Source organism: Vespula pensylvanica, chromosome 20, assembly GCF_014466175.1.
Source record: "Vespula pensylvanica isolate Volc-1 chromosome 20, ASM1446617v1, whole genome shotgun sequence".
In the NCBI taxonomy this organism is placed as follows: Eukaryota; Metazoa; Arthropoda; class Insecta; order Hymenoptera; family Vespidae; genus Vespula; species Vespula pensylvanica.
Window position 1 is genome coordinate 1,547,890 of NC_057704.1, and position 26,369 is coordinate 1,574,258.

At 32.9% G+C, this 26,369-nt stretch overlaps 1 protein-coding gene across 7 annotated transcripts in view; it reads right to left on the bottom strand.

Moving 5' to 3' along the window:
- LOC122636102 (A disintegrin and metalloproteinase with thrombospondin motifs 18) overlaps positions 1-26,369 on the bottom strand; it is a 71,497-nt gene that overhangs the window by 7,132 nt on the left and 37,996 nt on the right. For 6 of the 7 annotated variants that reach the window (XM_043827004.1, XM_043827007.1, XM_043827008.1 and 3 more), the window contains exons 3-5: positions 18,680-19,014; positions 1,966-2,398; positions 495-814 (exon numbers count right to left, since the gene is read on the bottom strand). In XM_043827004.1, coding sequence (XP_043682939.1) covers positions 495-814; positions 1,966-2,398; positions 18,680-19,014 — 1,088 coding nt within the window. Of the gene's footprint in view, positions 1-494; positions 815-1,965; positions 2,399-18,679; positions 19,015-19,555; positions 19,763-26,369 lie in introns of those variants that run through there. The other variant, XM_043827010.1, reaches the window with a different exon arrangement.

Consider the following 26,369-nt stretch of genomic DNA (forward strand, 5'->3'; position numbering starts at 1 on the left):
TTACAGATAGTATCGCAGTTCTGTAATACGTGATAATGTATAATGGAAAAATGTCAATGTTAATTTTATTTTATTTTTTTATGTTTAAAATAAAAGGAAAAAAAACAGAAATGACTCGATCTTGACGAAAGAAGAGATCATTGCAGATGATCGTTTTTATAAATGAATATTTGTTTAATTTCGTTTGATCAAATAATCGTTCGATTTAATTAACAAAAAGTTACCATGTGACCTACCTAATCAAAGCTAGGGACGTATCAGTAATTTAAAAAGTTCATCATAAAAAATTTCTAATATCATATCGATACCTGCGACTGTTTAATCGCAAAATCTCAGCATCGACAAGTTTTTAGACCGGTTGTAATTCGATTTGTTTTTTATTTCTTTTTCTTCTGTTTTTTTTTTCTTCTTTTTTTTTTTTAATTCTTTCCTTCACTTCGATCGATAATCGATTATTCGTATTTGAACATATCCTTTTAACCATCGTTCCATACCTCGGCCTCTTCATCCTCAACGAGAACGATCCTGACGACGACTATGTTAATGAAGTTACCAATGGTAGGATCGAGATACAGCGAGGATACCATGTTCATTATCGTCAGAAGATAAGTCTCAACGTCGCCGTCCTGATGAAAAGCCATCATCGTCGTATCTGCGACTACGAGTGCCTCGACGTGACGTGGCCTACTGATCGATCTCTTGGAACGTTGCCACCACTTTGTTGGATGATGTTTCTTTCGACCTCGACCTTGAACTTGAACCAGACCGGCCTGCGTTTGCCACTCGAGACGAGTCTCCGTCAATCGTCGTGGTTCTGTAAAGATTTTGATCAATTCTGACATGTTGAAAAATGCGTCATTGGTCGAATCAATCATAATAACGTCATAAAGTGGATCGAGGAAAACTTCGAAGGGGAACTATTATTTTTTATTCTTTTTTCTTTTCATTCTTTCTTTCTTTCTTTCTTTTTTTTTTTTTTTTCTTTTTAATGAAGTAGGTACGCGTAAAAGCGTTCGCATGAATTTTAATTGGCGCGTACGACACTTGATTTTTCTAGGGTTAAATCGAACCAATCGTCTTTCTTTAAAATTCTCGATTGTGACCTCGAGCGTGTAACGGAACGCGGCGGTAAATCTTCTTGACGAATGGTCGTTATAACGAGGTATTTAACGTTGGCTTATATTAATCGAGCGGCGCGTCAAGGGACCTCGGACGATCTTTTCTCTCTCTCTCTCTCTCTCTCTCTCTTTTTTCTCTTTGTATATCTCTCTTTACCATCGGTGTGTCTCCAACGAAGAAAATTTCGCGTTAATAGAGATACGCGTTCGGCGGTTGCTTTGCCGGACGCTGATTTATGCAGATTGGCCGATCGCTGAAGCTGTAATTAAGATTTCATTTGACATTACTGCGAAGTGGCTTTAGATCAGATCCCCATAGAAATGAATATATTCCTTCCACCTTAATAACATACTGTCCTATATCAAGGTCCATATATTCGTTCCCGCGAAATTTTGAATTTAACGCTACGACATATATGTATATACATATATATGTACATATATATAAGTAATTAGATCTTATTGATTGGCTGACGTATTAATAAAGTAGATCGAAAACATGTTAGAACAGGGCTTTTAGAAATTTTCTCGTCTATACATCATTGGCAAGTTATCAAGAGAGGGTAGGAGAGACAGGAGGAGAGATGGGGGTAGCTATAATGTATACTTTATTCGTATTAATTTATTAGCTATCTTGTTTTTTTTCCTTTAAAAATGACTTGATACTTTTCGTCATAGACGTCAGACGTAATTGAACCAGAGAGAGAGAGAGAGAGAGAGAGAGAAGAATTACGGCAAAAAGTAGAAGGAACAAAATGAAAAAAAGAAAGAAAGAGAGCAAAAAAAAAAAAGAAGTAAGTAAATAAATAAATAAAGGTATTGCCGATGTCAGGTCGTATTCTCTCACCACGGGTGCCGCAGTTTCTCTCCTGTTTCTTCTTCTTTTTGCGCCGGCGTCTGGCTGCTCGAGCTGGCAGGCCGGCGCCAATCTCACGCCTTCGTTTCTCGGTTGCCCGCCGGAAAACGAGGTGAGGACGAGCACCTTTACCATCGCCGGAAGAAGATACGTCGCGGATCCAAGAGCTTTTATCCTTCTCGGTAGTTGTTATCCTTCTCTCTTCCTCGTCCTGATCTTTTTCTATCCTTCTTCGTCTTCTCTCGTGTCTGTCTAACTTCTTCCTTTCCTCCTCTTCCTCTTCCTTCTCCTTCTCCTTCTCCTTCTCCTCTTTTTCCTTCTCCTCCACCTCCTGTTCCTCCTCCTTCCCTAAGTCCCCTTTCTTCGATAATACGGCGACTGGTTCCAGCCAGAACTCGCCATCCGCGCTGTGTAGCACACCCGCCTGAAACACAAAACCAGGTCGGTCTCGTCTTACCCGCAGACGCGTCTCCCGCTTACAGTTTCTCTTTCAGAGATACGGACAAGGTTCGCCCGATCGAACAGATATCCTGCTAAAACTCCTGTTCCTCCTGAGAGGAACAGACTAAGTTGTTTGGCTGTGTTAGAGAACGGTTTAGTTTCTTTCTTTTTTCTTTTTTTTTTTTTTTTTTTATTTGCGACAAATAAGTAGAAATATTTCTACTTTCTCCTTTTACGATCATCTTTTTCATTATTTCTTTTCTTTCCTTTTTGTGACAAATCAGTAGAAATATTTCCACGTTCTTCTTCTATAACAATTTTTTCTTTTCTTCTCTTTTTTTTTGTGTTTTTTTTTTTTTTTTGGGAACAAAGAAGTAAAAAATAGGGGAAGATTTATCTCTGGAGTAAAAAAGGACGAGAGAAAAAGGGCATGAAAATAGAAGTCGAGTCGAGCAGGCAATTCGCTATTTTGCCTAGCCGTCGAACCGTGCGGACCGTGAAAAATAAATCATGGCGCCAATCTCACGTAGGTATCTAAGAGGAAGGTCGTCGAAGATGAGAGTGGGGGAAGAGAGGCCTTCTTCTCGAAGGCCCAGCAAGCACATGGGCAAAAAAGGCCCATGAGAACATGACTCAGCTCTGTATGGGGCCAGACGACTCGTTCTTCTCACCTACCTACCTCATTTCCTCTCCTTTCCTCTCTACTCCTCTCTAACCCTTTCTCTCTTTTTCCCTCCGCATGCCCTACCCTCCTTCTCTTCTTCCTCCTTCTCCTTTTCAAAGAGAAAGAATCTCGCCTTCTTTGAACTTCTTTCTTTTCTCTCTTCTTGAAGTTCGATCGTGTAGAGACATATAAGGAGTGATTTTTTATTCACTATGGCTCTAACTATTTTCTAGAGACTGTTCTTTAAATTTCTTTACGTAAGAATATATATATATATATATGTATATATGTATGTATGTATGTATATACATATATTCTTGTTATATATTCTCTTATATATATACATATATATATAAAATTTGATAAATTATATTTTATAAATGTTTTATAAATATTTTTATGAAATAATTTGTTTGTGTGTGTATATATATGTTTATTTAAAGAATAAATGAATGATAATTAGATAAACTTATTAGTACTTGATTTGAGTTATAGTTTTATTTTGAGATACGCTAATCCAGCTGAAATAAATATTATATATATACATATGTATTTTAAACTTTGAAATTTTCATTCAAAGTCTATCCAAGGTGGGGATTGGTTAATTTCATTTGCGAATAGGAAATAAATAAGAACGTTATCGTCGATCTGGCGATCTATCTTCAACATCCGTTACTTCGTTGTACACAGTCACGTTCTTCTTCAGAGAATTGCGACTAATCATAAGCAAACACGTGCCGGTTGAGTCCCCGACTAAAAAGCCATTTGTATCCTTCCGTAGCAGTTTAATTGGTTCGCCACGATATGAGACTCATGTAGTATGAAAGATATGAAATATGTATATAGGGTGTATCTTAAAACGTTTAACGATGACAGAATTCGACGAAATTCCTTTACGCGTATGCTTAAAATTATTTTCGTTTTCATTTCCATTAATATCTGTCTGTTATTTTACTTTTACAAAAGATACTCAAATATTAATCATCTTATATCTAAACCCAAGCCTGCTCTTTTATCTTTTTAACGATATTAAATATTTTTTTCATTTCGATTTAAGTTAAGATTCAGCGATCAGTTTGCGACAAATTATTTAAAAACAAATCGAATTTTCACAATTGAAAAAAAGAAGAAAAAGAAGAAGAAGAAGAAGAAGAAGAAGAAGAAGTGGAAGAAAAGAAAGTAAGAAGAAAAATTTTTACAAAGAAATTCATTTTCTTTCCTTACTTTTCAATTTTTCTTTTTATTTTATAGAAAATAGTGTTAAAACGTGACCGAGGTGTTGAAGTATCACCCTGTATATTTATATACGGTCACGTTTTAGTTGTCCCATTTTGCAGAATTCGATTAATCCCGTGTACATCGTAGGATAATTTATATTCCTTGCTGTTTAAGAGCATACCAATGCTGTACGTTCTTCCTCCCACGTGTTCTTGCGTTACACCGAACCGAAAAAAACCGCTTTATAATTATCCCCTTACTTTTTCTCAGTCCTTACCCCGCATTTTACGTCTTCTCTAACTTGTACTATCTTGCTTGTGGCTCACCGACTTATCTCTCCGATTTATCGTTCCTTTTTCTTTTCTTTTCTTTTCTTTTCTAACGCGTTCATCGCGCTGCACTAAATTTTCCGTAATATTTTTCATAATAAACAATATTTTCTAAGAGAATAATTCATTGCTTTTTATTTATTTATTTACTTATTTTTTTAATCAGACCGAACTCTTTTCATGATTTATAGTCAGCGATCTAGCAAGTGTCGGTATAAACGTAGATTATAAATTAAGGGCCGGTTTAATGTCTTCTTTCTTAGAAGCAAATAGAAAAATAATTTTATATGTATATTAAGAAAAGTTTCATGTTTTATTCATGCGACCATTATTTTAATAGTAAATCAATTATCTTGAAAAAATTGTTAAACAAGTATAGGTATGTTAGTTAATAATTAACGTGATATTAGCGTATATAATTATTTTATATATAAACGATCGTTCAAAATGTATATAATCTTAAGAGGCAATGAAAAAAATCAAAAACGTGCAATAATTTCATTACCTTACTAATGTTGTTCATTGAAAAGAAAAAAACTTTAAAATTGATTTAAAACGATAACAACAAGAAAAAATTATTAATTAAATAAATATTCATAGTATTCATTATTTTCTTGCACGTATTATACATTTTGTAACTAATTAATTAAAAGAAAAGAAAATACAGAGTGTATCTGTAAGAAAAATTAAAAATCCTTAAACGTGAAATGATGAAACTCTTCTTACATCTTATATCTTATATATATATATATATATATATATATATATATATTTTTCTTTCTATTGCAACTAACAAGTGACATTCCACTGATCCTTTAATTTGCAAGAGAAAATAAATAATCTGAAATAATTAAAACGAAGAAGGAGAATTTGTAAAGGGATCGTCTTAATGAAGAAGTTTGAGATAATAGATATAGTTCTAGAACATTTAACTTTAGCTTGCGATCGAAATATTCATTAAAAGGAAAAGTTAATTTTCCGAATGCTTCAAGAAACGTTCTTTGCGGTCTTAAGTTATCCAATGAAATTGTATTTTCAAGTTTCAAAGCTCTTTACTCAGTGAAAAGAGAAAGAAAGGAAGATAAAGAGATAACGAGAAAGAGAGAGAGAGAGAGAGAGAGAGAGAGAGAGAAAGAGAGAGAGAGGTAGAATAACCTTGTTTGTTTCACATCGATAGAGCTACCCTTCTTAAGAGTATGACGGTATGAATGCGATTTATTAGAATCTCGATAAATTATTATAAATGTCAATTGCATCGTGCAGTTCGATGCACACCTCTTCTGCCATTAATCGTATAGTTCGTTTACGACATCACAAGTAGCACGATCGATATTACACTATTCTCTGGAATGTCGAAAGGCGAAACTAACGATTAAAATCTTTACGTCTGATTACTTATAACTATAATTATATATAATAATCTCGTATGGCAATACTCGTTGCCATTTATCGATATATTTTTTTTGCGAATCGATTGGAATACAAAGCATTAAATATCCAGTTGCCAAGGAAAACGGATTTAAACCATTTTCATAATAAATTTCATAATAAATTTCTCGTATATCTATCCTTTTCTAATATTGAATTTTTCTATATATTAAAGCTTAGCTCCTTTCAGCAATAAATTTTCAAATTTTCAAATAAAATTGTAGATCGCCAGATATATCTGAAGGAAATATTAGCAAGAATCTTTTAAATACAGACAATATTTTTTTTGTTCGATTGATTAATAAACAGTTTTAAAAAACATATAAAACCAAATGAATAATGATACGAATTGGACGAAAATTAAATAAACGAAATTAAAATAAATAAGTACTTATTTTTTAGTTACAGTTCGAATCGATGAAGTAAGTACTTGTGTGAAACGACGTAGCACAAGTTAATAATTTATCTTTAACCCCGTAACTTATCTCCATATTTTTGCTCTGTGATATTTTTCTTTTCAAATTTTATTATATATTTTCTTCATTCTTTTTTTTTTTTTTTTTTAATTTTTCCCCTATATCGCTTCTCCCCGCTTCTTTTCTCGCGTTGTTTGATGTAACGCAAGACTCGCGAGCTAGTACCTTGCGAGCGAAGATCTTGTGAATAAATCACGAAGTAAAATCGCGAGAAGGAAGTATCTTACGAGCGGTGAATTTATATTCTTCGATAAGTAGAATTTGTTGCTGAAGTGGCGATACCAAGATCGAGGGAGAGAAATAGCCGAGAGAGAGGGAGAGGGAGAGAGAGAGAGAGAAGAAAAAAAAAAGAAAAAAAAAATAGAAAGATATATAACCATAGTTGATGACGGTTATCGGAAACGAAACGATGGTTTACCAGTAGTAAATTTGTTGTACATTAAATTGCTAACATTGTTAGTAGTAATGGCGGCACTGCTATTACCAACGGTTCATGGACGGCTCTCTACTCGATATCAAGTCCCTTTCATTTCTCGAGAATACCTACTCACTTGTTTATCCATATTTTCCTTATTTACTTTAACCAGCATCTCTCTTATTATTAGTCTTATTATTTTTTTTCTTTTTTCCAATAGATATTTACCGAATCATCGAAAAACACTGGAACATATCCGGCGGGTATATCGACGATCGATCTAACTACGATATAATAATATCGTATATTTTTGACGAGCAAGAAATAATGATCTTTCTTTTCTTCTTTTTTTCTTTCTTTCTTTTCTTTCTTTCTTTATTTTTATATATCTAATAACTTTACGAGAAAGAATTTTGCCTTTCTTGAACTTCTTCTTCTCTTCTTTTTTAAAGTTCGATCGAGTCGAGATATACAAGGTGCGATTTTTTATTTCGATTATTATGGCTGTAAATATTTTCTGGAGATTCCTTTTTGAATTTTTTTCTCGTAAGGAATCATAATTATTTTTTATACTTATACGTATTTATATGTATATACATATATATATGTATACAGATAAAATTTTACAAGTTATATTTTATAAATATTTCACAAACGTTTGTACAAAGTAATTTTATATAATTATTTTCGTTACTTCTCGATAGAGAAAGACATCTTTGATTTCGTGAACATCAGAAAATTGTGAAAGATCCCTGAATAATGCTTCACGATACGATGCGCCTTCGTGCGAGACTCTATTTTTTGGGTTTCTACGATAAAGAGGTTCATGTTGAAGGGAAGAAGAAGGAGAGAACGAAGAGAGAGAAAGAGAGAAAAAGAGAGAGAGAGAGAGTGAGAGAGAGAGAGAGAGAGAAAGAGAGAGAGAGAGAGAGAGAGAGAGAGAGAGAGAAAGAAGACGAAAAAGAAGAAACGAAAAGTGGCTGAGGGCCATTGGAAGAAAGCAGGACGCGGTAGACTCAGGGATCTCGATGATGATAAATGCTTCCTGCGGAGAAACGTGATTTATGCCGTCATTAGAACGTTCGTCCCGGACCTTCCGCCGTGTGGGTGGCGCATAATGATTGCTACCACGTACACTTATCTAAGTATCTATGTAAGAACTACATAAGTACTTACTTACAACGTAGGTACTTGCATACATACATTCATACACATATATATCTAGAATACGCGAGCCTATCTTTCTTCGTTCTTCGTTTCTGTTTTTTTTTCTTTTTTCCTTTTTCTTTGTTATTTTTTTATCTCTTCTTTAAAAAAAAAAAAAAATCGTTTCGTGGAATGATACGATGATTTCGAACGTTCGAATAATAAATATCGTTCCGTACCGTTTTTATCATCAATCGCTTGTTATATCGAACTACGTATGGTGTATGTTCGAGCAAGAATTATCATCATCATCATCATCATCATCATCATCATCATCATCATCATCATCATCATCATTATTATCATTATTATCATTATCATTATCATCGTCGTCGTCGTCGTCGTCGTCGTCGTCGTCGTCGTCGTCGTTGTCATTATTACCGTTGAAAGGAATCTCAATGTGATACGATCGACCGTGAGAAACTTAATCTCAAAGAATCTCAAGTTTGCAAGTAATACATTGTAAGAGGATCTTTCGATTACTCTTACTAGGTACTTTACTTACTTACTTAACTTACGTAGATAAGAGTCTAGGTTTCATATATCGATGAATTGTTCATCGGTAGTTCACGATTAATATCTGAACTTTGGCCGATTAAATTCACATTAATTAAAATAATATTAGCATCAACATTAACGATAATATCATCCGGAGAATTCTTCGAGCTCGAAGTCGTAACTATTATAAATAAGTAAGTATAATACCTCGGCATAAACTTAACCGATTCTTTTCTACGTATAAACCAAGAGACGATATATAACTAGAAACACGTATATTAAATCTTAATTTTATCGAAAAGTATTTAATGGAGGAGGAGGCCCACCCAGGGGGTTTACTTCTTGATCTTGGAAAGGAGATATCCATTTAATTGAAGATGCTAGCTTACGGATGAATCTTCCGATTAGCTATTAATACTAATTATATGTTTGAACGTTCGCAGCAAGACTGAAGGTTTAAGTTAGAGCTCGGTAAACCTCTCTTAGCTCCTCTCTCTCTTTCTCTTTGATGTGGTAGGAAAGAAAGCCTCCTCGTTCCCCTCAGTTCAGGAGGAGAGAACCTGTTCCCCTACTTGCGATCTCACTCAATCGAATCAGCGGACCGCGTGAAAAACGTGTATTCACGCCTCCTAACCTTTCGCTACCGTTCGAATCCGCAATATGCTAGCCCCTATGGTGAGCATTATGTCCTGCCTTCTGGTAATACGATCGTCTAGCTCTCTCTCTCTCTCTCTCTCCTTTCTCTATCTCTGTCTGTCTCTATCTCTATCTCCCCACCTCCCCTACCCCTCACTCTCTCTCCCTATCTTTTACTCGACGTAGTAGGTGAGTATCTACCGTTCGTTCAAACCGACCAATCGAATTTCAATTTTCCATACGAGCGAACACTTTCAAACCTTCGGGCTAATCGCAAGATAATTTATCGGCTCGCGAAGATCGATATTTCTTCAACCCGATATCCTTGTCGTTGTCGTCATCGCGAGAATTTAATAATAATAACGATTTTTTCTCTCTCTCTCTCTCTCTCTTTCTCTCTTTCTTTCTTTCTTTCTTTCCTTCTTTTTTTCTTCTTTTATTTTTTTTTTTATTATCACGTTTCCTCGTGATGGCGTAAACGAGAAAGGCACGAGTGATTGGGACAGCTAAGGAGGACAGTGGTGATTTATTGTAAGCAATTTGCGACTACTGGTTGAACGATTTAAGATGGAAAAAAGCGAAATACGTTTTATTAAGTTAGACAGGATATCCTGTGACTATTTTTCTTTTGGTCTTTTTTTTTTTTTTCTTTCTATTTCTTTCTTTCCCTTTTTTCTTTTTTAAATACTTCTTTGTTCGCTCAACCGACCAGCAATATTGTTCCGCTTTAATAATGTTTAAGAAAAAAAAAAAAAAAAAAAAGAAGAAAAGAGTGCTGTAGGATTTATTAATGTTTAATTACCTTTCGATCGAGATCATATCTCCTTTTACAAGATTATTCTATTTTCCGAAAATATTTATTTCGTACGAAGTATATCGCGAAATTTGTCCAAGATATTTTCGAGAAAAGATCTTTATAGATTCCAAGACAAAATTATATTGATTTTTCGTTGATATTATTGAGAACCTCGATCGAGTTCTTTATCTCCAATCTTCTCTTCCTTCCAAAGACTAAGTTTTAATTAGCACACCAAAGTAAGGTGGAACGAGTCGTGAGCTGTGATTTATTCGATACAATGTGCAAAAGGTGTTCGTTTAATAAGCGAAGGTGTCCGATGCGATAGTGTTGAAACAGCCTTCCTATGCCACGGAAAGCCTCAGTAAATTTAATTAAATTGCAATTAGCCCGAGTGTGCAAGAGATATATGTATATATTATATATATATATATATCTATATCTATACATACATAGAGAATGTTTTAGGAAGAAAAGGAGAATCAGAGAGTGTACTATTATTATGTGTACTATTTAGAACGAGCAAACTAAAAAAATCCATTCTGAAAAGAAATCACAAAGTAAATGAAATCGAACGTAAAAGAAATCATCCTTTTTTACTCATCGACGTAAATATTCTCAAATTTTTTAAAAGAACTGTTTTTCCAAAAAGATTTCACGTTTCGATCGTTTCAATACGAATTGATCGGATAGAATAGAAATCTCAAATGATCGATAGAAACTTATCGGATATATAAGAATCATTATTTTATTAATTCGAATAAAACTTAATTGAATCCTTGAATAAAAATGAATGAAACATAATAAATTTAATTAAATTTACTTTCATTAAATGTTATCATTATTTATTATTGATTATTAATCATCGATAGTATCGATTATTATCAGGTAAGAATCAGATAAAAAAGGTTACTTCATTGATATTCGTCAAAAAATAAAAAAATATAAAAAAAAATAAGAAGAAGAAAAAAGAAATAATAAATAATGATGATTAATAATAAGAAAAGAAAAAAGTAATAAAAGAAGAAAAGCAGAAGAAAATGAAGGTATATATCGGCGATGAGTCATGTTTCTATTTTTTCTACTAACACACAAAGAGGAGAGAACGTGGAACGAAATACTCTATGAGAAGGAGAAAGATATGGCGGAGCCTTGCGAGAAGACACAGGAGAAGCGTGTTGTACTTTGCGGGCTTCTGTTGTGACTAAAGTGAGTAAAAGTCTATCGTTCTTGGAAATTTAATAAATATCTCTTTGCCCTCTCTTCTTTTCTCCACCCTTTCTCACTCTCTCTCTCTCTCTCTCTTTCTCTTTCTCTTATATCTTATACTGGAGCATAGAGAGACGATATTCCGAGGGCGTTCATCCATCGAGAACGTCCTTCTATGCTGTCGCTATTTTCTTTTGCGTGCGTTTCGAGATAAGGGTTAAAAAGGTACCGCTTAAAATATGGTGGTAGATAAAATCGCGCATCTGTTTATTTACGTAATACGGGAGTCCGTGTTTATCTTCTTAGGCAAGATTTTGTATGTGTGTTGTATGTGTGTTGTGTGTGTGTGAGTAAGTGAGATAGATAGATAGATAGAAAAAGAAAGAAAGAGAGAGAGAGAGAGAGAGAGAGAGAGAGAGAGAGAGATACTACTGTCCTTTTCTTGATAAGATTCTCTCTCACAGCTGGGCAAGAAGAGGAGCACCGATACGTTGCACTGAGATTTTAAACGTCGTCCATGTGAAAATAAATAGATAATGGCCGTTCTCAGGTAGACATCTTTATCGTTGACGCGATACGAACGATGGTGTATGGAGTGAGGGACGAAGAGGAGGGGAAGAGTGAAGGATTTACCCGTGTCTTCTCGTGATATTTCGTGATAGATAATAATCTTAGACTTGAGAGTTTCGCGAAAAGGAGATTATTTTTAATTTTATTCCTACGTTCGTCCGATCGCATCCGCGATATCGATTGAAAATTGATATTTACGATACCGGTCTTTTTATTTGTCATCCTTTCTTCTTTTTCTTTTTCTTCTTAATCCGATTTTTATTACTTTTTTAAAAGTCGAACGTACATACGTACACAGGTATATGATTTAATTTACGATCGATGAATAAGAATAATGAGTTAAAATGTCTGTACGCGCGCGCGAGTATCTTTTAATATTTATTAACGTTTTCGTTAATTTGTTAAACGACAGATGTATATGTAAATACGTATAGATCATTTTGGTAATATTAAACGAGATATTAATCTCATGATTAATCAAGTATTACGTTATCGGTACGTTGAAACGAAGGGATCTTTTTTTTGTTACAAAAAAAAAAAAAAAAAAAAAAGAGAAAAAAAAAGAAAAGATGAAACAAAAAGAAAAAAGAAAATATCTACTCGTTCGAATGAACGAATGCGACCGAATAAATGAGATTAATTTTTTTTTCTTTTTCTTTTCTTTTTCGTTTTATTCGAAATACGAAAATAACGTCGCGCGTATTCTCCGGAGATTTTAATCCGGTGTCATTAGTACAGAACATAGACAGTACGAAAAGGAATGACCGTCATTAGATTCAATTCTAACTCAGCGTTAGGTGCTATGAGAAATTGGTGGTATCATGGACGAGATTAACCCACGGGATATCGCCATTAACGTTGTACGCTTGAAATTATCGAACATTACGTATTGCTGCCAATTACACCCGGCTTTTGCTCCTGTTTACAAATACATAAACGACATGACGACGTGTATGCACGTAGGCGTGTACATATGTATGTAGGTATATGTATGTATATATATATATATTATATATATATATATGTATGTATGTATATGTATACACCTACATACGTGGATATTCCTAGGAAGACTTATACGCGAGACCTATTTCGAAAGCTGCCATTTAAAATGATTATACTTCGTTTATTTCCTTCGTAAATAAGAATTTGTAATTTCCACTCCCACTATTCACGATTATTCTATATATAGGATGATTATAAATCAAGGATCAGTTGAATGTTCTGTTTGTTAGGAATAACAAAAAAGAAAAAACAAAAAAAAAAAAAATAGTGTACTAAGAAAAGTTTTACGAGATTTCGTTCGTCAAATATTTTAAGAGGTCATTTAAAATGATTATATAATGTTTCATTCACTTACTTCGTAAGTAGAAAATAGATTACTCGATGTGACATTTAATTTTTTTTTATGGAACATCTTGTATATCTTTTCTTAAACATACAAGATATTTTATCTGATTCTTAAAAAGATCTTATGATAAATTTAGTTATTAGTTGAAAAAAATGTTTATCTTCTTTATATTTATTATCGATGAACAATATTTTTATAGATAAAAGAACGGATCGATACCCGTTCTTTTGTGAATTTATTCGTCTTATATATGTATTAATCGTAAATAAAATACGTGAAAGACCGATTGAAAGCGTATTATAAACGACAGGTATACTTTTAGGATGATATCGTTAACGCCTACGTAACCCTTCAAAACATTTTCAACGAAACAATTTTTCATCTCGCGATAGCACGTCACGTTCCGCATACTTTACTTAGCCGTTCGATAAAGGTCAAACTATTTTCTTTCGACGAGCGTGCTCGTCTTGTATGAAATAATAATCTTTAAACGAAATCGTTCCCTTACTTCCTTATTTTTTTTTAACCTCCACCATTCCTTCCTTCTCTTTCTTACGTTTCATTTATTAATCTTATTTCTTTGATAGAAAGAAGTGGTTCGTCCTTCTTTTCTTCTTATCTTTATTGAAAAAAAATCGTCGAAGATCATCAAACGATACGTTTGGGAAATAGGATATTAATACAAAGAAATGTTTTCTCGACGATTAAAGAATAACATTTTTCTTCTTTCTCTCTCTCTCTCTCTCTCTCTCTTTCTCTCTCTCTATGTACCTTTCTCTCTTTCGTTCTCTCTTTTTCTCTTTATGTACTGATTTGCCATTGTTCTTTTTAATTACATTCTCGATCGGAAAGTACTCTCGTATTTTTACGAGGCTGCCTGCAATCAGCAACTAATTATACGAACTCTTTAATATTCTCATTTTCCTTTTATCCTTTCTAGTATCTATAAACGTCTCTCTCTCTCTCTCTCTCTCTCTCCTCTTCTTCTTTTTCGTTGTCCCTTTTTGATCTCCTTATTCCTCGTTTGACTTTAATTAACGTTCGCCTTTCGACCTTTAATGAATCACAAATCTCGTTATTCACATTTTAATATTTGCAGTTCGATGAGCGATCGACCTACCCTATCGTGGAAAAGTAAGTAACCGTTTCCGTCGATTTAAATTCTGTTTTCTTTTCCTTTTTTTTTCTTTTTCTATGGTAGCAGTTCTTAAAGTGCTTCCTACGTAGACCAATTGAGGCCCACAATGTTAGATCATTAGCGATCTTGAATTTATAGAAATGATCGAATTGATCGAATTATGTCGAAAATATCGAAGTCAAGAATTCCTTAATCGATTTTTACAAAGGATTATTTTCAGAGTTCAACGAATGTTTCCATTGTTCGGAAGTATTTATACACGTGACAAAATTTTCTCAATTTTTCAATCACAAATATCAATAAGTCCAAATTGAGATCGATATTAACCGATGGACGATAATAAGAACGTGAACGATACTTCAAAGTACGACCAAAAGAAAAAACCATTTATAAATATCTACAAAAGTTTATAAAATATAAATACATTATATAACTTCCTCTTTTTCCTTTTTTTTTTTTCTCCAAAGAGCTTATACATAATGTACATACGTACATTTATTTACATATATATATATATATGTAATAAATATAAAAAAATTTCTATAAAAAAAGAAAAGGGTTTTAAACAAACGACAAGGATAAGAACTTACTTACTTCTACATACGTACATATCTATATATGCCTTTATATTTTCTGTAACACTACGAAGACAAAGTTACTAATATTCAACACAACAACACAACACGACACCACGCAGCACAACGCAACACAACAACGACGACGACAACGAGGATGACGACGACGACGACGACGACGACGAGGACGAGAAGGCGACTAGGTGTGCCGTCATAAATCTGCCAAGCCGCGGCAAATTAAATCATTATCTGGAAGCTGGGAGCAAATTGAATTGATGCATGCTCCGAGGCTCCACCTCCTCCACCTTCTCCTTCTTCTTACAACGACTGAACTCCTCCGCGATCTTCGCCTCGTTACTCTTAGCGCTCATCTACCCATTGTTCATTCTTGATTATTTCTCTTCTTCGTTTTATCATCTTTTCTCTCTCTTTCTCTTCTTCGTTTTATCATTCTCTCTCTCTCTCTCTCTGTCTCTATTTCTCTTTCTATTTCTCTTTCTCTCTATCTCTTTTTGTCATTATCTTATCTCTCATTTTTTTTTTTACTCTTAATACTTACTTTATTTAGCACTCTTCATTTCCTATTATTATTCTATTATTATTGTTATTATTTATTAATTTTTTCTCCCTTTGTTTTCTTTTCATTTTTTCTTCCTCCTCATTTCCTTCTCTCGCTCCGTTAAAATCTCTTTCATATTTTCTTTTCTTTTCTTTTTTTTTTCCCTTTTCTCTTCGGCACATTACGATTCGTACTTACTTTACTTTAGTTATTTAATTAGAAATCGCTCAATTTTTTGTGATATTTACATCGAAGAATTTCTTTTTTTCCATTTATTCACGTCTCATTATTCGTAAAGGAATTATAATATTCATTTATTTATCTATATATATATATATATATATATATATATATATATATGTATATTTTTTTAATCCGTGAATGAAATTTTTTGATTGATTTGAATTCGTTTATTAAGTCGCTTCAATACTTTTTATTTTACTTCATTCTTCGTAATATAAGTGTTCATCGCTTATTTCGTAAAAGTTTTTATACATACTCGCGATCTATTCTTACAGTTTTATATCTCACTACGAGCAACTTTATCATGAGCATAAATATAAATATTTTTTCTCTCTTTCTTTCTTTCTCTATTTATCTATCTTTTTCTGAGATTTTTATGTTGTTTCTAGTCGGATAAATTTTTTCTCCTTTTCCTTCTCTCTCTCTCTCTCTCTCTCTCTCTCTCTCTCTATTTCCTCATCCTATTTTTTCTTTCTTTTTTTTTTTTTAGAATGGTACGGTGAAAATTCATAAATTTCAACGCGATACCTGGCAGCTTCTGAATGAGGAAGAGAATAGCTTTCTGATGGATGGTCGCGTTTTCCGTTTCCGTAGAAAAAGTGCGTTGGAGAACGATCGATAGAAGCTACTTTACGGTGATCCATATCTCTCATGGTGAACGTAATAGTTTTAATTTTTGAAAACCTTTTTTATGATTTTCGATCTATTAAATCATTCGTTTGATACGTGTTAATGCGACCTTACCATTTTTTGTCAGATACAATAACTACACGCTACAATGATTTGTTATATGTATGAAAAAGTATTGAGTAATAATTTTCAAAATGAACAATAGCGAAGAAAAGTTTCACAAATGAAAAATGTTGGACAAACATTTTTTAAATGAACGATATTGAATAACTATTTTAAAAATGAACAATATCGTATAGAAGGTTTTTAAATGAACAATATTTAATAACGATTAGAAAGATGGACAATGTTCAATGAAAATCTGAAAATCTTTTAACCAAGATTGTCTTTCATTGTAATTTATAGCAATAAATATCTCGACTTTATCATGTTCCATTAAATAATGAAAATGTCTGTTCTATAACGATTGCAAATAAAACGATTGTGACTGTAACGTGGCGAATATTACATATATATGAACAAAACGATAATAAACGTGTATAAGTATTCTTAGAACGTCAAGATAATTTTGCTGATCTCATTTAAAGTCGACAGCCATAACTGCGACACGGTCGCAGTTCGTTATATCTATTCTTGTATCCAATTTAAGTTTTTTTTTTTTTTTTTAGTTTCTCTATTTTTCCCCGCTTCTTTTCTTCTTTTCCTTTTTTTCGTTTGATTATTTTTTTATTTTCTTTTTTTCGTTCCTTCTCTATCTCTCTGGTACTAGACGTTATTATTTTTCTTACTTTACGTTTGAAATGTAACTGTTGAAAATCAAATAATCTCTATCTCTCTTTCTCTTTCTCTCTCTCTCTCTCTCTCTCTCTCTCTCTCTCTCTCTCTCTCTCTCTCTCTCTCTGGGTCTCGCCTTTCTTTTAGTTTCTTGTTTAGCCGGATCCGTAGGCCTGTTGCGTGCGAAAACTGTCACGAGTTATTTGCCTGTTGAATACGTAGCACTATTTTGCGTAACACACACCGCTGTCTTGGTGCTCGTGAATTTCAAGCCATTCAGAGCGGAGAATTTCTTTTGGTCTCTCTCTCTCTCTCTCTCTCTCTCTCTCTCTCTCTCTTTCTCTCTCTTTTAATGCCTGAAACTTCATGTTCGATCGGTACGCAAGGAATATAAACGAGGAGATATATGACCCTGATTATGGTTAGTGCGTCGTGACCACAGTTCAGTTCGCCGATAGTTAATAATTCAGTTGCTACGCAAGATTTTCGTGGCAGTCGGTGACTGATCTAGCCACATATCTAAACACTTTAATGAACGTTGACAATCGTTGTAGATAGTTCGACGACTTTCCTCAAAAATTTGACGCTTTTTTTTATCTTTCTTTCTTTCTTTCTTTCTTTCTTTTTTTCTCTAATAATGGCCTAATTCTCGTAGCAGTCTGTGACCGACCCAACAACATATCCAAACACTTTAATGAACGTTGACAATCGCTGTAGATAGTTCGACGACTTTTGCTAAAACTTGACGCTTTTTTATAATGGCCTAATTTTCTTGATGGTCAATGATTGATCCAGCCACTATATCTAAACGTTTTAACGATCGTTTCTTTTATTTTCTGTTTCTTTTTTTTTCCTCACCGATAATGGCCTAATCTTTTTTGTTTTTTTCTCTCGAATTCGAAAACTTTAATCGATGGTCCTTCGGCTATGACATTATTTAGCAAGACAATATTGAAATTTTAATAATACTGTCTTTCTATAGGAAGTTAGGATGACTGCTAATAACTCTCCGAATTTTTTTACGGAGGCTGACGCGATTGCAGATTACGACAGAGCTTATGTGCAACCAATTTGGACGGAAACGAAAAATATTTTTCTTTTTCTTTCCCCCCCTCTTTTTTTTTTGTTATATAAATAAAACGTCAAGGAACAACGTGGAATCATCAGTCCTTCAATTTGTTTCATACTCATCTCGAAACGAAAAAAAAGGAAAAAAAAAAAAATTCCCAAAATACGTGAATATTTCGGACGCCAGGAACGTAAGTAAGTATATATCTTAAATTGAACGTTTCGTTGAGAAATAAAATGATAAAAGTATCTATTATCTATCTATATATAAAATAATCTATATACATATAAAATAGATATAAAAAAAAGGTCTAACAAGTAAGTAATAAAAGTATCTATCCGTCTAACTGTGAATGTATAATTCGAGTTATTTACGAGGAGTTAACAAAGTTCAATGAAAAAAAAAAAAAAAAAAAAAAAAAAAATGAATAAATAAATAAAACGAAAAAGTTATGGAAAAAAAGAAAAGAAAAAAACTTACCAGACCGTCGCAGGCTGATAAAGCAACTCGAGAGTTTGGATGATCACGAATGAATCCACGATAATGGCACTTGCTCGAACGACTTTTTGGGGGCGAACGTATGTGGAAATCACGTTTATGCCTCTCGACTATCATACTTGGCCCGATGAAGTCTTTGGCAGCTGTCAATTCGATATGATACTCTTTACCAGCAATTGACAACCGATAATGTACCTCAGTTCCATCCTCGTCGTGATGATGACTCACGTTATGCGAGATTAACTCGCCTTTATGGCTAACCTTACGTGGTATCACGATCTCATGATCGTGAAGTTGATCTTCTAGTGTATACAATCCTGAAGATAGAAAAATAATGAATGTTAATCGATCAGATTATGAATCTTATATCAAGAGAGAGAGAGAGAGAGAGAGAGAAAGAAAAAGTTCAAACGTTAATAATGTAAGTAGGCTGATATTTATTAGGACAGTATTTATAAATAAAAAATTAGAAAATCAAAAAAATGTAATCATTATTTTAATTTAATTATCAGTATTGATAATAAAGTATTAATATGTAATATATGTACATACGCGACGCAATACTATTGCAATACTAAGATTTAATTATTTATTGGTGAACAAAATATTCGTATATATTAAACATTATATTATTTCACAAAATATTTATTATTAAGTAAAATATTTGATTAATGAATAGGAATAATATATATATATATATATATATATATATATATATATAAATGGTAATAAGAAGATTACTATCAGTTTACTAATAAAGTTAATATATTTATGAAAAATATATACATAATATATATATATATATACATATACATATATAAATGATAATAAGAACGTTACTGTCACTCGTAAACTTACTGGACGGCTTAAAGTTCAATCGAATAGACTTCTATCGCACTTCTATCATATCGTTACTCTTGTTAAATCCGAGAGAAGTACCGTCCTGGGAATCCAAGATCTCGACGGCGATACGCGGAACGTTTGTCGAGCGTTTATTCACCAGCACGTAGCAGCGTGGGTAGTAAAACGGTCTGATTATAACATTATACCAAGAGCAAGTGGACTCGTAAACGCCGTTGGCGCAGGAGCATGTGCTAAGAGTAGAAAGAGCCAAATGGTTCAAGAGAGGAAGAACGTCAGAGGACTCTACGAATGTTCAGAGGACAAGAAAATAATGGAAATACATAATGGTGGAGGCGGTGGGGGGGTAGCACAGGGGTATAGGGTATAGGTGAGAGAGGACAAGGGAAGGAGGAAAAGAAAAGTTGCGGTGAACCGAGATGGAGGCATAATACTTGCCCTGTCACGATTCAATACTACCTGCAATTTCTTCATTTATTTATGCATTCAATAAAACAGCCAGGAACGTTGCGATAATAGCGCAATAATGTATAAAGGAAAGGGACATAAAGTTGAAGACGTAAATGACACACAATGGGGAAACGTAGATATTTACTTAGCGGTTTGCATGCTCCTCGAATCTAAACACGAGTATTATTATCATTTTGAACTGGTTAGAAGAGTGTTTAGAGTTTTCTTTTCTTTTCTTTTCCTTTTTTTTTTTTTTCTTTTTTTGTTCTGTTTTTGTTGTTTTTTTTTTCTTTTTTCATCGAGCTTTCCTAGCTGAACGGAATCTCTTTTGTTGTTATCTTTGATTCTTTATCTCCTTGAATTTTTACGGTGGTAATAAAAAATGTTCCGAATTCGTTGAGTCCGAACGATTAACGATATGTAATATGTTAAGTTTTAAATAGATTATTTATTAATATTAAAAATGTCATTAAATTAGTCTATATTTTTAATACAATTACATTAAAAATAATACAAATTTAATTAGCATTAATTAGAATAGAAATGTATCATTTTTGAAGATTTCACGAGAGACATTATTTGAATTAAAGTTTGTTATTTCTAAAGAATTCCAAATGTTTTTCATTTGAATTAAAATTTTCTATTTCTAAAAGAATTTAAAAAGGTCTTTATTCAAATTAAAATTTACTATTCCTAAAAAGCTTTTGAAAGACTTTCTATATATAAATTAAAATTTACTATTATAATTTTTAAAGAATTTAAAAAGAGGTTTATATCTTAATTAAAAAAATTCACTATTTTATTAATTAATATCTATCTATATATACACTTCTCGGAAAGGACAAGAAGAAGAAAAAGAGAAAGAGAAAGACAAGGAGAGACAGAGAGAGAGAGAGAGAGAGAGAGAAGAGAGATATAAGCTCATTCCTTGTAAGTGTTACAAAGGTGATTAGTATTACTGAAAAAGCGAAGGGTAGGAATTTGCGTTCAATTAATGCGAGGCGTTAAGCGCCAGTATGAGCTTCGACTTCTCGAACGAGATTTTCACGCGATATATGTACACGTCGAGACTTATACTAACACGTATATATATATATATATACACACACACATAAATACACATATATATATATACATATATATGTATATATATGGGCGTACGTACGAACGAACGCACGTAAGTACGATCTTGCGTGATGGATGGAACGGTGAGGATTTATGTGAATGTTTTCCGGGGCATTCGTTCGCACGCGTGCGCGCGCGCGCGCGTTCTCGCATGCTTGTCGTACGAGAATTCTAAACTCATTTGTCAATGGTCGCACATGCGGCGGACGTACAAGAGACAACCGATGCCGTGACTTTCGAACACACGAATATTTTTCCTCTTTTTCCCTTTTTTTTTCTTTTTTTTCTTTTTTCTTTTATTTCTTCCTTTTTTTTTTTAATCATTCTTTTCCTCCTCTCAAGAATTTTCAAACACTGTCCTTCGCTGTAGCCTTTTCTTTTTCCTTCTTTCTTTTTTTAAGCACTCTAAACACGCTCCTTCGTCTTACTGCTACTTCTCTTTTTATTTTTATTTTTATTTCCAATCCATGTCGTTTCTATTTTTTTCCCCGTTTTTCTTTCCTTTGTTTCTTTCTTATTTCCTCTCTTTCTGCGATCGATTTATATCGAGTAAATCGTGTATACGCGTGTAATTACGCGTTCTCTATTAGTAATCTAATGCGATCTAATTCGATTTTAATGATTTGGATTAATGTCTGATGCCAATGGGATGAGGTAAAATGTGAGAGGTAAAAAATAGATGGGGAAGGAAAGAGGGAGGAGGTATGAATATTACCGTACATATGAATATTATTGTACTTTCGACGATCACAGAATCGTATGTCGCGTGAAGAAGAAGAAATGGCGACTGACGAATGACAAATTATTTTAAGCGGTGATTAGATTTGCTTGTTGATACTTCCAATCATTTTTTATATGAAATAAAATATTTATATATACATGTATATATATACGTAAATAAAATATACACAGTCACACGTACAGATGTGCGTACGTTTTCATTGATAATTACAATTATAAGTATCTACAAATTTTATTATATAATACATATAATTAAAATATACACATATATATACGTATAAATATATCTATCTTTTCACTGATAATTACCCCATATCGATTTTCAAGATACATACCTACATAATTTCTTCTCCGTTAAATCGATTATAAATATCGACAAATATTAATAAATAAAAAACGTAATAAATCCCTTATAAATTCTAGATTTTGTAGAATCGAAAATAGAACGTTGTTAAAATATATCGTCGAGTCGGATAGATTAACCGAATCGAACGGGTATATACTTTCTCAGTGCAAGAATCAATTCCCCTTCTCAGTTACTTTACGTACATAGCACGGATAGTTGAGATTCTTCTTAAAGTGCACAAGTCCACGACGTTTCCTCGATCGATCGTGTTCCCATCGACTATTGTCGACGGTGATCTAACATTTAAATGGATAATTGCGTTTAAGTATCTATCCGTTTACAAAGTAGATAGATAAAGACAGAGATAGATACAGAGACGCATATACACATGAACAGAGAGAAAGAGAAAGAGGGAGAGAGAGAGAGAGAGAGAGAGAGAGAGAGAGAGAGAGAGAGAGAGAGATCAAAAGAAGAAAAAGGAGAAACAAAGATGAAGAAGTCGTAGAATGCGTTCAGCTGCTGTAATATGTCTTCATGTAAGAATCGTCTGACAGTCGACGTCCTTGCGGATTCATCTGCATCACCGCAATGGACTTGGGTGATCAAGAAGACAACGCTTTCATGTACATCGTCGTTGTCGTCGTCTATGGTTGTCTGGATTAATATTTACGTCAAACGAGATAATTACACCGAACTGACGATACTTCTTTTTTCTTTCTTTTTTGTTTTCTTTTTTCATTTTGTCTCTTTTTTCTTCCTTCTCCAGGGAAAAAAATGAATTAACCCCTTGCAACGTCGACGCTTTAATTATTTACATTATTCAGCCCGAGAATTCTAAATGAGACGTTTTGAATGATGGCTTCGAATGAGATTCGATGAATGACATTACGTACATTTCAAAAGTCACATATTTTTGAAGATATTGTTAAGATTAAGTCGAAATTTTTTTCCCCCCACTTTTTTTTTTTTTTAATTATTAGATCATTGTTTCGTAATTATCTGTGTTATTTCGTAATTATCAGATACGGATATGTACTTATGTTATTTATTCGATTAAAACGAACGTTTTATAGAAGAAGATTAATGAAAAACGATTTCTCTTTTGTACGAGAGTATTGAAAAATTCGATAAAATAGAACAAAACTGTATTGAGGGGTGTACGTGTCTGTGTGTGCGCGTAATATTGTTGAAATGTTTCACTGATAAATACTTTGAAGGAATTCCCTTTGTTATACTTGGACACGCCTGCCCTGGAATGCTTTGTTCGAGTCGATCTTTTTCTCTCATCCATTGTTTTCACACAGGGTTCGTCACCGTTGATCGTTCCCCATCCGTTTATTGTAACACCATACAGTCCATTAATTTCTCCATTTTTCGAATTTCAATCGATACTTCATATTGTCCTGTCCTCAAGTTAATCTCCATAAAATAATATTTATTCCCTATGACTGAATCCTCGTTTTATCACAAAAGCTGTTTTTTTTCTCTTTCTCTCACTTTCTCTCTAATCGACATACATACGAGAGTAATCTATTTATTTAAACGAAGGACATCTGGAACATTTTTCTTTGCTAACGAAGAAAACAATTTTTTTATGAAAAAAAAAAGATTCACAAAATTTTTATCTATTTTTTCTATAATATACATATATATATATATATTACAAAAAATATATATATATACTCATTAATATTATATAATATTTATAAAAAAGAAATATATTAAAAATATAAAATTTATATTACTACATGTTACACCGTGTAAATTCTTTATCCTTATTTCCTAGATCCGTTAGAGACCATAGATAACTATTAACCGCAGGTACCATTAGATGCAGTAAGTAACATACGTACACATATACGTACATATGTATATACACAAGAATACAAACATTATATATCACATAATAACCACGCTTACGTGGTTTATGTCGGTGAATGAATGAATGGAGAGAACGATGCGGAATCTTGTAATGTCGGTTGGTACCGACTCGAAACGTTTGCGTTTGATAGCTGATTTTATACGAACGATCATAGAGATCATTCTATTTATGATCTCGACTTAACGATTAAAATTCAAAGTCTTGGAACTTTCCAAAGTTTATCAAACGTCTCATTGTTTGTCCTGGTTGCTACCGAACGATTGATTCCTTCTTATTCAAGAACAACCGAACAAATTGGCAAAGTTATATTAATTTTACGATGCTATTCAGTATCTTGTAAGTAATAAATATTATAACCTTATTATATTATGTAATAATACTATATCAGATGTAAAATATAAGGTTGACGATGACTAAGGTTGAATAACAAAAATGTGTAAAAAAAAATTTTTCACATTTACTTTTCATACGAGTAAACTAGATATTTTTTATGGATACAATTTAACAATTAAACGAATAAGGTTCTAAGAAAATTATTAAATATTCATAGGGAATAGTATTATATAAATAAGCTTATAATGTGCTTAGGTGCATGGTGCATAAAATAAAATATTTTACAGATTTAATTTTCATACGATATAAGTGATAGTACTTATGGTTCAAATTTTACGATGAAAAGGATTTTAATAAAATTATCAAATTTTTATAAGAAATACTATTGCATAAGTTTATAGCTTATGTTCCGATGTATTGACGTTAATGTTAACGTTGGATTAAGAAAGTGTGTCAAATATTTTGCAGACTTACTTTTCGTATAATAAAGTGACATTTCTTATCTCTAAAGTTTTACAAATAACAGCGTGTTCAAGTGTAAGACGGAGAAAAAAATGCGTAAAATATTTCGCGCGTTAACTTTTCGTATGATTAATTGACATTTCTTATCTGCAAAGTTTTACAATTAAATGCGTTTGTTCAGATTAAATCTACGGTTAACGTAAATTACAAATATATGTAAAATATTTGAAACATTTACTTTCCTTATGATTAACTGAAATTCCTTACCGCTAAGGTTCTAACGATCGAAAGAATTATCGATAAAAACGTTACGTTCGATTGATCCATCCTTTAGATCTATAATAGATCTATAAAGTTAAGTAATTAAAAAAAAAAAAAAAAACAGAAAAGAAAAAGAAAATTTAATACGTTTTATTGTTTAGAAATTAATTAGCATTAGTGATTATTATCGCTAATAAAAGTTATACGATCGTATCCTAGGATTTATCGATTGATTCAATAAAACTTTTGCACCTTCTTTCTATATCCCCTCTATCTCATTGCCAATCCCACCAATCTTCCTTTCCCACCTTTTGATTAACAATATTTTCTTATTTCTACGTATTTATTTCTTACGTAGAAACATTCTTTACGATTGGATGTTTTCCTGAAAGTCGGGAAGCGAACATCAAGAGCGTCCTTGATGGCAAGGAGATCAGGATCGATCTACGCGCTTTCTACGCATGGGAGAATACAAGAGAGATAAAGATATATATATATATATATATATATATATATATATATATATATAGAGAGAGAGAGAGAGAGAAAGAGAGAAATAAGTTTTTGTTGTAGTACTTACATACCAAGTAAATATGTGCACATACTTGCATAGTACGCAAGACTAAGAGAGTAAAAGGAAAAAAGAACGGACCTAGCCACGTAAGTAAGTACGTAAGTATATATGTAAGTACTTACATATGTATGTATATACTTATGTACGTACGTATATATCTATGTATATATTCCTAGCTAGCTCGGTGAACGGCGTAATCATCATTATAGCATTATCATTAAAGACAGAAAAATGGCGGTACGACCAATCAGCGAAAGTCTCGTACATTGGATAGGGTAAGATGCAGGTGGGGGACTACGATAGAAACATGGACCTCCCATACGTCGTTATGCGTGTCCTTATCGTCAGGGCCGTGTCAATATAATTTGTTACCCTGTTGTTTGTTTCTTGTCACGTTGTTTCTTGGAAGAAAAAAAAAAGAAAAGAAAAAAAAAGAAAGATAAAGAAATTTATTTCCTTTCTTTCTTCTCTCTCTCTCTCTCTCTCTCTCTCTCTCTCTCTCTCTCTCTCTCTCTCTCTCTCTCTCTCTCTCTCTCTCTCTCTTATGAAAATTGGTCGAGTCCGACCTGGCTCATTAAAAAAAAATCTTATCGTAAATCCTGACGAATAAAATGAGCCTCGTAAAGAGGCTCGAGTC